At 36.5% G+C, this 16,711-nt stretch overlaps 1 protein-coding gene across 9 annotated transcripts in view; it reads right to left on the reverse strand.

Annotated features, from left to right (window-relative positions):
- Window positions 1-16,711, reverse strand: part of SHANK2 (SH3 and multiple ankyrin repeat domains 2) — a 332,468-nt gene that overhangs the window by 201,247 nt on the left and 114,510 nt on the right. For all 9 annotated transcript variants that reach the window (XM_087719473.1, XM_087719456.1, XM_087719465.1 and 6 more), the window contains 3 exons: window positions 13,890-14,199; window positions 10,907-11,076; window positions 218-331 (listed from right to left, as the gene is read on the reverse strand). In XM_087719473.1, coding sequence (XP_087575599.1) covers window positions 218-331; window positions 10,907-11,076; window positions 13,890-14,199 — 594 coding nt within the window. The remainder of the gene's footprint in view (window positions 1-217; window positions 332-10,906; window positions 11,077-13,889; window positions 14,200-16,711) is intronic.

Raw genomic sequence — 16,711 nt, forward strand, 5'->3', positions numbered from 1 at the left:
CATCCATAATTATTTTAAGTGACGAATCAAATTGTGCATGCATTTAAGATTTTTACTGATTTCACATACTTCTAAAGAAATATCTGCATCATAATATAAATCTATAGTTTAAAAAAAATATAGTTCCTTTTTTTTAGAGTAATTTCTAGTTCAGCACTCATGTACTTCCCCATGAAAAACTGTAAGCATAGTTTACTCTTGAATTGCATTATCTCACCTGGTTTACTTTCATTTGGCTTATATTGCACTTCCTCAACGCATTCTGCAGGAAACCATCCAACATGTCCCCGAGTACTGCCTTCCCAGAATCCACCCTCACCTATGTTCAAAACTAGAAAGAAAATAGGAAAATACGGTTCAGTTTTTTGTTCTTTAATGTACAAGTTTAAATAATAACCCCCAAACTTTAAATAGGTAGATTGCGCTCAATGCTATTTCAAATAGTGCAATATTCTATTCAGTGCAAATTATAAATTGATATTTGGTCATGTTTAATATAAGACCAACTTCTGTTATTGTTAGACTGCATTGAGGTTACTATATGTACAGTTGTGGTTTTAGCCACTAATTGTCATGTGAGCAAAATGGGAAAAGAACCATTTGAGGTATTTGAGAAGAATTTCATTTGAAAGAATGGTAACAGAACGCAGGAGATAGCAGGTACAGTTTGGATGTAGGCTTATCCTCCAGTTTGTCCTTTGTTCACTTAATTTACTTATTTTAAATATTTATGTAATCTATAGTATGGCAGGTCATAATCCATTAGAATTCAATAAAAATCACTAAAGCCACATGAAGTTAACTGCAGGATGAACTAGACGATCTTGTTAGCACATCCTGAATTAGGTAATATAGAAGTTTTTGTCAATGTACAATAAGCTTACTTTTAAGAATTATACTTAGATTTTTTATTGTTGTTTTATTTTCTGTAACCACTCTGCAATTTGCCAAAAAATTAAATTTTATATATATTATTTTAAACTTTTGTTATATTTGATTAATAAACATATAAAAATTATGTTTAAAGGTTTTCATTTCTGTGAAACTAATTACCCTATTTCCCATAGAAATATAACTCTGAATAGTGTAGATTGAAATAATGCAACCATTTCATGGGATTTCTCATCGGCACTATTTGAGATGCATCTGTAATAATGTTTGCAATAAACTAAGGACACAATCAATAATTAATTTATATAAATGATAATTTATGCTCAAGTATGAACAACAATGCAATATAATATAAGCATGTATATACATTATTCATACTGTACTAATAAAACATGTCTTGACAAAGAATTAAGGAAATTAATTTAAAACATACTTAAAACTAAAATAAATAATCTAATATAAAAGGTGCCTTTACATTCGAAGTATTTTTCACACAATTAGCAGAAGTTCCTTCAGTGAATCTTAAAACGGGTTATCAGAAATTCCAGAAAATGAGTCTTTGAACATTCAGTGAGACTTCGAAGATACTGCTTCAAAGTGTTACATGAATTGCAAGTTAAGCCTTTTATAAACTGGGTTGGAAATGATACCACTTAATTTTATTCAAAGGAAAGGCACTTGTGCCAATGACTAACAGCTTTAGTTGAAAAGCCATGTTCATACAACCCACAATCAGTATAAAGTACATTTTTGAATTCTATAAAAATCTTCACTGCTAAAGAAAAATGACAATGTTAGCACATGTTCTTAAAAGACTAAAAGTGCACATAGACATTACTTTTTAAATGTGGGCACTGTAAAACTGACAGCTACAAAAACATCACTAAGGATTCTTTTTAAAGATACTTGACAGATCTTAATAATTGCTCCCTTGCCTTGTGTGAATCTGATTGGAATATTATAATGTTTCTCTCTTATTCTTCCTCAGAAAAGCACATTCCCTTGCACCAAAGCCTACGCACTATTGTTAAGTATATTTAATTTTAATATATGTTTAATAAATCTTACATATTATTAAATGTCAACATACATAATAATAAACATTATACATACATACATACATACATACATACATTCAAATTAATATATCATTCACTAATAATATATTACACTTAAATAGATATAACTTACCCTCACAAAATTTTCACTTTATCATTAATTTGTTCACATCCCCAGACATTTGTTTTCTTAACTCTCCCTTTCATCTCCTCTTTCATCTTTACCTCTTTCATCCATTTTTTAAAAAAGCTTTCAATATAGTATCCAGTGATTTAGTCAATTTAGTATAATTATTCAGCTAATTTAGTGCACAATTTCTTAAACTTTTTAAATCCTGATGGTATAATTCTTCTCTTTGCAGATTGTTCTAGGAATCCTCTCTTCCCCTCCTGTTTTTGATGCTTTTCTGATAGTTGCCATTCTAATATTGTTATTCAAAGTGACAGTATCTCAGTTGCAAGGGAAAGAATAAAAGGCAAAAATTTTATTTTTTTCTATTATGTCTTCCAGTGCCCTTAATATTTTTATTTCAAATTGCAATCTCTTACATTCAGCATCAGTCTGATTCATATTACCTTAATCTTTTGTTTTGTTTAATGTATCAATTGTCTGACTCTTTAATAGTAAAAAAAAAATGTTCCCATGAAAGTCCAGATCATTTGTGCATTTTAATTCCAATATTCTCAACAGCACTTTCATCACAAAATTACTTTTCAAAATAATTATTCCTTTTATCTGTTTTAAACCATCTTGTTGAATTTTTTCTCAACAGCTTTGAAGTCTTTAAAAGTCTTTTTTCCTTTTTAGTACAAAAATAATGTTGACCCATTATATGAAATTCTCTTATCCTGCCAATCAGAAAATCTCCATTTAGCTATAAATTAATTACATTTGAAAAAGGTTAAGAAATTGAGCCTTGTGCAAACCTTTTGTCCATATCAATGTCAACTTCCCCAGCTAAATCAGACAGGAAACATGACTAGGTGAACTAGATTTTTTTGTAATTTATTTACAACATTAATATAATAGTGTTTTTTAAGTCTGAAGTCTCATATTACCATCACTCTATGTTTAAACATCTAATCCATTAGGATGGGTTCTTCTGAAGTTTTTTCTCCAACCATTAAGTCCTTGGGACTTCTCCTTTTCTTGGTTAATTGTTCCTAGGCAATATATCATTTCCTCATTTCCCAATGCCATCCTCATCTTTCAATACATTAGACTGCATTACAGCTGTGAAGTTGATTGAAAATCTTCAATTCCCAGCAGCTCAATTCATGAGTCAATCACAAAAACCTCATTTCCTGCAGCTGTCTGGAGTGCACATAGGCAATCTCACAATCTCTTCTTTATCTGGAAAGATAGTGGTGGCCAGAATTCACCATATGACTGCTGAAGTCCACTGCAATGCTGGTCCACTCCTCCAGGGATGTCTAGTCCACCATATGTTCTTATCTGGAAGACCTACTTTTCCAATGTCCAATTTTTTACTGCCATAGGTTGTCACCATTTTTAAAAATAAAAAATGCCAATTCTGATCTTGGTAGATATAGAAACATCATAGCATTTGAATATGTTTCTCAGGAAGTTCATTGTCATGCCAACAAATGCCAGTCTTTAGTGTCTTTCTTGATTGTTAATTTATTAATTGATGGTTGAAAACAATAGTTATCCATCACTCCAATATATTTATTATCAATTTTAAAGCTGGTTGTGAAGTTTACCTTTAATAATCAAGCTTCAACTGTCTGTTTTTTTCATTCCTTGAACTGTTCAACTGTTCATTTGAAGATGTAAAATCTGGGCAATTAAATTATGAGAGAGGAAACTGAAGAATATTTTGTAGAAGCCATTTAAGAAGCAGTCCAGTAGCTTACTATGAATCACATTTATCTCACAAAAGATAAAGTTGTAGATTAAGTTTAGCAATACCACTTAGGTTTATATACCACTTCATAGTGCTTTACAGCTCGGTCCCTCTAAGCAGTTTACAGAGGCAGCATATTCTCCCCAACAATCTGGGTCCTCATTTTACCAACCTTGGAAAGATGGAAGTCTGAGTCAATCCTGAGCCAGTGAGAATCGAACTGCTGGCAGTTGTCAGAATTAGTCTGCAATACTGCATTCTAACCACTGTGCTACCATGTCACATAAATTGGTTTATATTGATAATATTGTTAATTTAACATAGCAATGTAGTAGGAACAAAGCAATAAATGTTAAATTATAGCAATATCTGAGTTAGATATTGTCTAAGATTCCACCTTGATCACTGGCATTGCTTTGGTGGGAAAAACACTCCCACCATATATCAAATTTATTTTTATCAGCTGTGGATTTCTTTGTGTCATGGGTGTTAGACAGAAATGATGTCACTGGGCATGACTAATGGCTCAAAGTAAAGAGATATATTTAACTAGATTACCTAAGTTTGTTAATTCAGTAATTTATATGTATTTTTAAATCTTTACCTGAACTTGACCCAATTTCAGCTTTCTTGGAACTATGTCTACCCTCCAAATCATTTCATGCATGATTTAGGCTTGTCTAGCCATGTATTTCCAGATACATTAAACGACAACTGCACAAATTACAATCCAGCATAATAAATGGATATTAATTAGTGTGGCCCTGCTCTGACCTTGCCCCATTCATTCCCAATATGGTATCATGTAATACTGTTGAGAATAAAATACATTGGGAGATGGAAAACTGTGAAACAAGAAACTAGGAAATTACCTCATTGGCATAGTGTAGGAACACAAGAGGAGAAAGTGCTACATATACCAAATATCAACACCACAGTATACTCACCTCCATCATCAATTCCTTATTCATGTTCTATAACTTTTTTTTAAAAGGAATGCTAATAAATGTTCCTATTTTGTAGTTTGTTGCAAGTGCTGATTTTAGAATATTGGTATGGATGGAACAGAATATAACTGGATGTTTTGATCAGGAGTTCGGGGCCTCCATGATAACCAGGTAATTTCTGACCTGACACATCCAAGCAAGCAGGCTACATGCTGGACCCTGTCTTTTGCCTAGGAATACCTGTGTTCTGACTTGGACATGGAAGGTATGACATCTAGCACTTTGTTCGAGTCAGATCAGTTCCTGGCTCAGACAATACTAACTACTGCCAACAGGTATTTAGTAGAGTTTTTGAGTGAACTGACAAATGGTTTTACTGAGTACTTGGTCAAGCTTTAGCAGCAGGAGATCTCTTTTTGATTGCCTTTGGAGCTCTCCCAGACAATATCTGGAGAGTAAGCTGACAGTGTATGTTTTTTTTATATATACATTGTTCTATTTTTATTTTGAATTTAATTATTTTGCTTATCACAGGCACTTTAATTGTTATAATATATGCTGTTTCTTACAACTGTTAACTGATAACAGTCCCTATGGATTAGGACACTATATGAATTTAATAAGCAATTTTTTACAATAAACTAAACAAATCTTAAACAGTGCATTAGTTATTGGAAAATCTCCTAATCCTGACACTTTGCAAGTTTCCTGCCTAAAGGCTCACCAGCTATATCTAAACTACGAAAACAGATATAAACACATAAACCAATACATGTATAAATGTATAAATATTTATACATCCGTATTTTTATGGCTCTTCTTTTATAAGTCATTGCTAATATCATTATGAAATATTATGGTTTCGTAGATGGACACATAGTATATTACACATAATTTTAGTCACTATTTCCCACAAAAAGTGATTAAATTTCATTTAATTAGGATAAGCTTAAAACACTTTAGAAGTTTTAGGTGATTTCCAAAGGCATCAGTACAATCTGTTTATATCAAACAACGGTGAAGTGATCTATTATCTGAATTAATAAACTGGGTTCCAAACTATGGCAATGCAAATTGCAATTTCCCATCATTCTGGAATGTGCTGAAGCTTGGATGGCCAAAGATATTATCTCATGTTCTAGACAGGATTTCAACCTATCTAAAACAGGAAACAGAATTTATATATATGCTATAAACACTTCGAAAATATGTTTGCATGGAATGAAAGAAGGCAATAGAAAACTAATTCTGCATTGTTGCCAAGAAAACTACATGGAAATGTCAGTGAAGACATCAGAATTCAAACTTGACTTTAAGAAGACTATTTTTAACTTATTACTATACACAGCCAGGAATATATAATGAAGCAGATTAAGATACATGGCCACACTACAGGGCAACTGCTGGCATGGGTAGAAGATACAATCTCTGTTAAAATTGTAGAATTGTATATAACAACTATATTCATAGATTGTATCACTGGATACAATCTCTATTAAAAATTGTAGAATATGTGGAGTTGTATATTAATCATTGAAAAAGAAAGCCCCACAGGCAGTCTTTTTCAATCAAGGTAAAGGGACATTATCCCACAAAAAGATCTAACAAAACTGCTTCTGTGAAAAGCACTCAAAAGATATGCTTTACGAAGGATGTTAGCACAAGTAAAACACATACCTTCAACAGTGTAAAATCAGCCCCATCTTTTGGAAGGCTGTTTGAAAGATTATCCCTGCCTATCTGCCTTTCGTGGTGGTCTCAATGAAAATTCAGCCTTAGCATATGCAGATAAGCAAGGACAGAACATCACCACAAACTTTTCAAAGAGAATACAAATATTGTATTTAATTTCCAGGATCATGCCACTTAGAAAGAGAAGGCAAGAATGGACACTCAGAGATCAAGAGATCTGAGCTCTGCTGACCAAATTATTTCTTCTGCAAGGAGAAATAAAGCAGACATAGCCCTTTGGCTAACAGATAACAAACAGATATTACAGCAACCTCTGACTAGAGATATGCTTCGAGATATCATCCACATACTCTGAAAAAAATTCTTCAAACTATTTTTGAAGAAGGAGGGCAGGGTAGGGCAGGCACAGCAGGAGGCAGTTCTTTCACTCCATTCGTTTAATGATCCACATGGTCACTTAGCAACTGAACCTTAGAGGGCTGGGGCAGTGGTCATTGAGAGAGGTGATCACACGGGTTCCTCACTTAACAATTGAAATGACTTCTGACTATATTGGGCAGGCTCCATTACAGTCATAAGTCGATAACTATTTCTTTCTGAGAAGCAACAAGAAAGAACGAGTGGGCTCCTTTGAGGGATCAAAAGTACTTTGGCGATAAAATATAAGGAACATGAAAGCATATAAGAATCTATAGCAGCAGAGAGATGGCTAAGGTTGGAAGATCGGAAAAAGGATATTTAACTAAGATCCTTAACTTTAAACTTAAGATTTATCTGAATGATTTTATTAAGAGAATGCAGCATTTACATTGGAACCTCCCGCCTCTTTCTTTTCTCTGCAGTTTTTTTTACGTAATGGCTGGAAAATCTCTTTAAGACTAATGCACCATTTTTCAGGGAATGGTAGTTGGAGTATGAATTTGCAGCCATCAGCTTTCTCCATTAGAGCAAAAGTTCTTAGATCCAGAGCAAATTATGTGTTGAGTACAACAGGAAATGGCTGTGAGTAGTGAAGCCAAAATCCTAGTTAAAGTTTTATCATCATACCCGTGAGAAAAGAATGAAAGCATTGCATTCACTATAATTGTTTCTCATGTCTTTTCCTCACTGCCAGGAATTATAGAAGAAGAAAAGAAAGGGGTATAGTGCTGTGCTTTTCTCCCCACCCCCCTATTTTTCCAAATATGGTGATTTATTAGAATGCAATTATCATCATATATCAATAATGTTATGATAGTTGTGGATTGACATACTAGTACATCATACAGTATATGAAGGATGACAGATGGAGAAGATTATACTTTGGGAATCATTTATACTTTTCTAGTATTGTGATTACTAACTGAGAAAGCATATTGCTCTTGCGGCAACAAATGGAAACCATGATGGCCTGAGCACAGTTTTGTGTTATGCTGGTTATAACAGAACATATTAGTTAATCCATCTGTTAGCAAGCAGCTTCAAGCAAATGTTTCATTATTAATATGGGCCCTGCCCTTCTATCTGTTACTATAATTATTAAACTAAACTCTAATAACTATAGTAATAAATAGAGGGACAAGGTCATCTTTCCTTCCTTCCTTCCTTCCTTCTTTCCTTCCTTCCTTCCTTCCTTCCATCCATCCATCCATCCATCCATCCATCCATGTAATATGGCTCTCCATCTCACAAGAAATGACTCTGGGCAGCATACCATTATTCAAGTAGGTACATTAAGTGTTTACTCAACAATGCAATTCTTTGTGACACCTTGACCATATCTTCTCTTTTGCAAATGCCCCTCTGCTCTCAATATTTTGAGGGTGTTTTCTTATCAAGAAAATATTTAGTTAAAAGAAAGCTATGTCAATGGATAGGTTGATTCAGCACTAAGGACAGCTCTTGAATGTTCATATTTAATTAGCATATAGTTAATATAATTTTTATATAAATGGCCTATTTGTGGTTTTCATCAGCATAACCAAGATTTCTTAATGCAAATATTAACAATCATGAGAAGCTGTATTACTTTGAAAAGTAAATAACATAGTATATATCATTTATCTCCTAATTCTATACCGTAAACACTTGGAAATAGATAAAACTGCTAATATAACACTTATATTCCAAACTGACAGTTGTGATAAGGGTCTGGAGGGAAAAATTATACAAGAAAAATTAGGTGGTTCCAAGTATATTAAGCTTAAAGAAGCAAAGACTGAGGTGAGACATGATATCTACCTTCAAGCATTATTAAAAGCAGAAGACGGGACAAAATTATTCAGAAATTTAAAAATGACAGCATGAGAAACAATAGGATGAAATTACTAGGAAACAGATTTTGGTTGAACAGCAACAAAAAGAAGCCTCCTTACAACAAGAACTGTACAACAATGGAACAGACTTCTCTAGGAGATGTTCGACTATCATTTGATGGAGGATAGCTGTCAGAAACTCTATAATAGTGGATTATTGTATTGGGAAAAGGATTGGATCATAAGATCTCCTAGGTCCTGTAACTCCTGTCCAAACCTTACATGATTTTACAGTTGGATTATTTAATTATTTATCCTTACTTGATAAAGCCTTGAAGTTGTCGACCAGGTCTTGATTTAATTAGTCCTTACTCTTGAAGCAATTTTTGAAGCAGTTTTTAATCTTTAATTGATTGAGCTCATTTCCTACTTCGCTGTTTTTACCTCATGTTTTTCCTTTTGCTTTTAGAGCAAATGCTGTAGATGCTGTACATTATTACATGCAAAGGTCATGCAGGTTTTGATCAATTTAACCTTGGCTGAAATGTATTCATGATCAAGCTGGAAATTTGATTTGAATTTATTTCTGGTATAGTTTGTTTTATCCATTAACAGTTCTAGAATGATACTGATCTGTTGTGGAAAAATAGCATTTCTCTCTTATCCTTTGCAGGTTGAATAGGCTGTCTAAACTGGGAAGCTACAGCAAACTAGAAGATTGGGAAGTAACTTCCTCACACTCACTGCTCCTGTCCAAGACTATTTCGTGTGTGTGTGTGTGTGTGTGTGTATTATATTTGCGTCTTTTCCCATGTAAGATTGAGATTGTCTTGGCAATGTTTTGGCGAGGTCTCACTCGCCATCCTCAGGCTGCTGTTTTTGGCTTAAAGAGTGGCCAGAGCTGCCGTCTTTGTATAAATCTTGGTGTGTGTGTGTGGAGTGCTGGCTTTGTTTCAGAAAGTGGATTGAATGGATGTGTGGCTGTATCATGATCATATTAGATTGGTGCTGATTGGTGCTGGCTGTGGGTCCGTTGTTGTTTTATGTTGTAATGGCCTGGGTGGTGGATGGGGCTCATTTGTTTACCAGGGCTGGTTTCCAGATGTCTGGTAGGCAGGAGGTATTGTCACTTTTATTCATGTTGTGGGGGTGTTCCTCTATTTTGATAGCTTCCATAATTATTCTCTTGTTGAAGTGTTCAGTTTTGGAGATTAACCTGGTTCCTTCAAAATTAATTTCATGTCCTATAGCTTTAAGGTGCTGGAAAAGGGAGGTAGTTTTTTCTTTTTTTTTCTTACTGCATTCTTGTGTTCTGCAATGCGTGCATTTATTCTCCTGTATGTGGCAGGGCAGATTTTGCATGGTATTTTGTAGACTCCTTGGTTTTCTAGATGGATTTTGTCTTTGGGGTTTCTTAAGACGTTGGCTAATTTTTGGTCAGGGTTGAAGGCTGTCTTGATATTGTGTTTCTTTTGCTGATTTTATCTGCGGTGCCTTTGATGTAAGGGAGGATGGTGATGCCATTGTCCTGTTCTGTCTCTCGGTTTTTTGGGGGAGTCTCCCTTTGGATTAGGTTGGTAATTGTTTTTCTTTGGAATCCGTTGGAGATTAATACGTTTGTGAGAGTGTGTAATTTGGTTTTCAGGTGGTCTTTGTCAGGTAGGCATTTGGTTCTGGAGATGAGGGTCTTGGCTACAAAGTTGATCTGTGCAGGGTGGTGATGGGATTGTGCGTTTAAGTAGCGGTTCGTGTGTGTTTTTTTCCCGGTGTGTCCTAGGGAGCCATTGGGTTTTTTGTAAATTAGGACGTCCAGAAAGTGAGGTTGGTTGTTTGCTTCTATTTCCATAGTGAATTATATTTTGGGGGGTAGGCTGTTGAGATCTGTGAGGAAGATGTCCAGTTTTTCTTTCCCGTGTGGCCAAATCACAAAAGTGTCATCAGCATATCTAAGACAGAGTTTGTGTTTGTGTTCAGATTTATCTAAGGTGTTAGTTTCAAAATGTTCCATGTATAAATTTGCGATAAGAGAGGAGTGATCACTCTCAGGATAAAATCAATTTCAACATTAATATCTGCCCATTTACTTAATAACCATAAGCTAAAAATTCAGATATATGAAATATTTTTATATGGGGATTGGACTTTTATATTCAGTGGCCTGCTTCAAAAAATTATACATGATTATCCACAAATTTTTGAAAAGAAAAGAAACTGACCTTTTACTCTGTCGCCTTTGTGCAAATGAATTTCCCCTTCTCCTTGAGGTTGATATGGCTTCACAACAATAAATAGTCTTCCAGGTACAGCACTATACAGTTTGCGTTTTTGACCCTGATAATCTAAAGCAGATATAATGTCCTTGTTGGCACTGGGATTATAATTGGCACTGAAAGACAGCAGAATAGAATGGTTTTATTTCATCTTTTAACACTCTTTATAGCATAGTTTACATTAAACAAAGAATTTGCTCCCAATTAACAGCATAAAATCATGCAGCATTATCTGCTACCAATCTAGCACCTTAGACATTTTTTAAACCAAAACTTTAGATAAGATTTTTAAGGAGAAAAATCACTTAATTGCAGTATTATTATTATTTTGCACTAAAATCATCATGAATTTCCGACACATTGGCTTTCTTTTGTGACATTTACTGTACTTAAAGCAGCTATATTGATCTGCTTTCCTCTTCTTCAGATGGAAGGTGTGTTCCTTAAAAATTGCTGCCCCCTGCAACCAACCACATTTCAAGAATTAGGTAGTATTGCTGCCTGAATAAAAAAAAATAACACAGCAGGGTGCATGGAGCTTTCAGTTTTCTTGGGTGTCAAAGCAAGAAAGGATTTTTCTTGTTGCTGTTTCCCAGCCCACCTTCTGCCCGGATAAAGCAATAGGCAACGTCCTCTCCTGCTACAAGCAGCATGTGCCAAGACTCCACCAAGGTCCTTCTTTCTTCCCTTTAATTCAATACTTGCATTGGGAGAGAAAGTTGTCTGTTGGTAACTCTAGTGCCGTGATGGCAAACCTTTGGCAAAGGTGGCATGAGGAGCCATGTCTGCTGGCATCGAGCCATCAGCTTCAGCATGCATCGGCCAGTTGATTTTCGATCTCTGGGGGCCTGGGGAAGGCTGTTTTTACCCTTCCCAGACTTCAGGAAAGCCACCAGAGCCTGAGGAGGGTGAAAACAGCCTCCTCTGGCCCCCCAGAAGCTAGAAACAGATCATTTCTGAACTTCCAGTAAGCCTGTTGTGCCCGTTTTTTGCCCTCCCCAGGCTCCAGAGGCTTTCCTGGAACCTGGGGAGGGTAAAAACAGCTTCCCCCCGAAGGAAATACCAAGCTCAGCTTGGAGGCGAGTAATGCAACGTGCATGGGAGGGGGGTTGTTGCTTTGCATTATGGGTTGCCAGCATGTGCGCATACTATCACGAGCCCACACGCTTGCATTTTTGGCACCCAACAACAAAAAGGTTAGCCATCACTGCTCTGGTGTCTTCTCTGTTCCTCTTCATTTCCTTCCCTCAATTTACCTATTCCTGTTAAAAGAACTACATCCCCTTTTACAACAAAGCTGCATCCATCATTTTGCAATTTTTTGATTAGCTTAACAGAAAAACAGAGTTGTTGGAAGTCTTCTAGTCCAACCCACTGCTAAGGCTTGATAGAATCCATTCAATTTGTCGTCAATATTCCACAAAATGGGTATAGCATATATAACACCCCCACCCCCACCCAAAAAAGCAACAAGCTGGTCAATGAAAAATCCAGTCTCTCTCTGGCAGTCATTGCAAACAGTTCACAGAGGTCCAGAATCTCCCAATCAGACAAAAGGATCCCCGCAGTCCACTCACTTTGAAGGCCCTTCCTTAATGCATGCTAGAGTGTTCTCTTTTCTCATTTTCATGTTGGGATATCTTAATATGTTACATACCAGGCTGACACAGAGATGTGATCTCCCACTTCTACTAACTATAATGCTTAAAAAAAGAAAAGAAAAACTGGAGATGAGAAATAATTCTTTCCCCTTTCATTTCTGAAATTATAATGCAAATTGAGACCCACAAAAATACCCTGCAGTTTTTAAGGTAAAGGTAAAGGTTTCCCTCGTACATATGTGCTGGTTGTTCCTGACGCTAGGGGCAGTGCTCATCTCCGTTTCAAAGCCGAAGAGCCAGTGCTGTACGAAGACATCTCCATGGTCATGTGGACTGCATAACTAAATACTGATGGCACACGGAACTGTGTTACCTTCCCACCAAAGTGGTCCCTATTTTTCTACTTGCATTTTTTCATGCTTTTGAATTGCTAGGTTGGCAGAAGCTGGGACAAGTAATGGGAGCTCACTCCGTTACATGGCACTAAGGATTCAAGCCGCTGAAGTGCCGACCTTTCTGATCTAGAAGCTCAGCATCTTAGACACTTAAGTCACTTAACCCTTAAATACACATCACCCAAACACGACCTACATCCCTAATAACAGAGAATTTGGAGGGTGCATGCTACTTACAAGCAGTCTAACTTGTGCAACTTTATTCACTTTGCAAATGAGCAAAGTTCCTTCTGTCTCCTGAGTCTCCACATAAAGCAGTAATATTAGTGAGTGGAACAGATACAAAATCCATAGAAGGGCTAAATCCAAACTTTCTGTATCAGATTATCAAAGTTTCCAGGGGAGCTAGTCTGGAAAACTAATTACAAATTCATTCTTGTTTCTCCTTTCCATTAAAAAAGAACCATTAGCTAGCTCCATGGCAGCTTCCCAGGATCTTTCAAGCTATAGGTAATATCCATATCCTGTGTCCCATTAGAATTCCGACCAAGGCAGCAGGAAGAAGTGTTTATTTGTATTCTTTTGGGGAATGACAAATATTTGTGTGGAAAAAGAATAGCAATAGCAATAGCAGTTAGACTTATATACCACTTCATAGGGCTTTCAGCCCTCTCTAAGCGGTTTACAGAGTCAGCATATTGCCCCCAACAACAATCCAGGTCCTCGTTTTACCCACCTCGGAAGGATGGAAGGCTGAGTCAACCCTGAGCCAGTGAGATTTGAACAGCCGAACTGCAGTCAGCTGAAGTAGCCTGCAGTGCTGCATTTAACCACAGCGCCAGCTCGGCACAGTGGTTAAAGGCATAGAGGAGGTGGTATAACAGCAGAATTGCAGAAATTCTCATTTTAAAAAGACCAACAGTGCAAAGTTACCTGATGTGCCGTTGTTGCTGCTGGCGCTTTGCATCCTCTCCTAGCCTATTTAATGATGGAGAGCGGCTCCGAGATGATGAAGTGTAACTTCCCACAGTTTTCACAGTTCCATTAGGATTATTCTGCATCTGTTGGAATAGGTGAGGCGAAAGGCTACGGTGTGAAGAGGGTAAAGGGGAGGCTGACCAGTTAGGAAGATTGACGTTCAAATTGTTATCGCTATTAGACCGAAGCAAGAGGCGAGGTGTGGCCAAAGTGCTGTGAGGTTTCCGTCGTCTGTTTGAGTAAGTGGGAGCCTCTCTGAATGGCACTGCAATAAAATAGAGAAAAGCATTGATCTTTTAAAATCACTTACTCACCCTGCAAACATTTCAGTGGTATTTTAATATCCTTTTAATTTTTCATATAGAATATTAAAAGTGGGATTGCCTATTCAGGTGAATATTGCAATTTCATTTAGAGAGCAATTCAAAATCATTTCCACTGGAAAACTTTTAAAAATGAACTAGATTTAATGAGATTAGTATAATCTTGAACTCATTACAGGTACTCTTGGACTTATAACAACAATCGGAATCAGCATTTTCATTCCTAAATTAGGTGGTTGTTAAGTGAGTCAGGGCCAATTGTAAATCCTTATTTGCCATGGTTCTTAAGCAAATCACTACAGTTAAGTGAAACACATGGTCACTAAGTGAAACTGACTTTCCCCACTGAATTTGCTTGTTGGAAGCCAGTTCAGAAAGTTATCTTGTGATAAGGTGGAAGAGAGACAGACAGACAGAGACAGAGACAGAGAGAGAGAGACACATACAGAGACAGAGACAGAGAAAAAGAGACAGAGACAGACAGAGCAGGGAGAAAGAAAGAAAGAAAGAAAGAGAAAGAAGGAAGGAAGGAAGGAAGGAAGAAAAGAAAGAAAGAAAGAAAGAAAGAAAGAAAGAAAGAAAGAAAGAAAGAAAGAAAGAAAGAAAAAGACTGCAATGGTTGCAAATACATGCCAATTGCCATGTGCCTGAACTTTGATCACATGACAGTAGGGAGGCTGAGACAGTCATAAGAACACTGTAATAGTATAGAATTATTGTTCAAGAATAAAGAATTGGAAGTTAAGACTCAACAATGAAGATCAAATATCTGACCAATGAATGATGAGCAGTATGAATAGTTTCATTAAAAAAGAAGAAGTAAATGTTATAGTATGGCAAGAGAAGACAGCTTGTCATCCTGCAAAATAACTTATTTATGACAGAAAACAACAACAGGTTTTTCTCACCCACAATTGGCCCTTTAGCTATGCTAACTTGCTTCGCAGTTACAAGAAACACAGAATAAGATACAAGATTCCACCCTAGAGATATCGCCTCAAGAGAAAGAGGTTAAAAGGAACAAACAAAATACAACTATCCTCATGCAGGACTTTTCATTTACTGACTTTTCTGCAAATCCAGGAGTGTCAAGTTACATAAGGCTCTCAGACTGACCTCCACCAGCCTGACCTCATTACCCTGTACTGCAATTTCATACTGCCAAGCAAGTGCCCTCCTGCTGCTCCCTTGAATAAGGGGAGGATGTTCAGCTGTCCAACGGAGTAAAAATATTGGTTCCAAAAACACAATAGTCTCTAATCCCGTTACATGGGTGATGCGGCAAAGCCACCCTTCTTATCACTCCCAAAAATGGAAGAAGGTGATGGAGGGATCTAGACGGGAGACACCAGATGGTAGGACAAAATGAAGCTTCCTTGATACTAGGGAACCAGTTGCTCTGTCTCTTTGGGCAAGCTCAGCAAAACTGATTAATTATAGCATTTGCTCTGGAGCAACAGCTGTACTAAAACTTAATCACGTGGCATCCACGCAGCATCATGAGAAACAACCGTGCAGGTGAGATCTCAGCAATTTTGTTTGTGGAAAGAATCTGAGTTTTTATCCACAGAACAATTGTTATAAAATGTATTGGCTTTGCATGATGGCCTATGTTCAGGAGGCTACCCAGCACGCAAAGTTCTCACCTTTTTCAGAATTACGTGTTGGTTATCTGCTGAACCCACAGAAACTATGACCCCTTTTAAACACAGCCGAAAATGTATTTCCACTGGTGAATCTATTATGGCACTTGTTAAAGAATTTTCGGTTAACTTCACTCATTCTCACTGAATCGTCGGGGGGGGGGGAGGCGTGGAAATCTTTAAATAAATACTCAGATCGTTGTTAAATATTAAAAATTACAACATGAAAAGGAAAAAGAAAATATTTTTTTTAGAAAAATGGAATCAAATAATTATAAGCTAGGCTGAACTAGCTTTCAAATTTCAGTTCCACTTATGCAAAATTCATGTTTAACAATTTTATTATCATCATCTCTTACAAACAACAAGAGAGAGAGTACATAAATATTAGGACATAAACAAAAATGAAGGCAAGCACCTCAAATGGGCAGCTGGTATAAAAGAATATTACAGAAAAAAGCCACACCCTGCAATAACCCTTGAATCTTGTTACCAGACCCTATGAAACACTGCGTTAACCTAATATTTCCCAAGATCAAATTTCATATGAATTAATACTTTTAAAAATTGTTTGAAAAACATAAAACTTTTAAATTGACATGAAAAGGGAAATCCAATAAGGATCAACACTTGTAAAGGGAATTATGTAAGTCCATTTATCTTTTCAGACATGTCTCCATCACTGTTCCCTCTAAGGTGCGCGGCTGCACGGCCGCGCACGTGGCAAGAAAACACCGTGCAGCCATTTCTAACTGCGCGCAGTGATTTCTGTCACAGGCTCCAGAAGCTGGGGGGAATATCTGCTGCCGCC

This window comes from Thamnophis sirtalis, unplaced genomic scaffold (assembly GCF_051295495.1).
Source record: "Thamnophis sirtalis isolate CommonGarterSnake01/CBP01778 unplaced genomic scaffold, rThaSir2_p1.2 scaffold_1, whole genome shotgun sequence".
NCBI classification, from domain to species: Eukaryota; Metazoa; Chordata; class Lepidosauria; order Squamata; family Natricidae; genus Thamnophis; species Thamnophis sirtalis.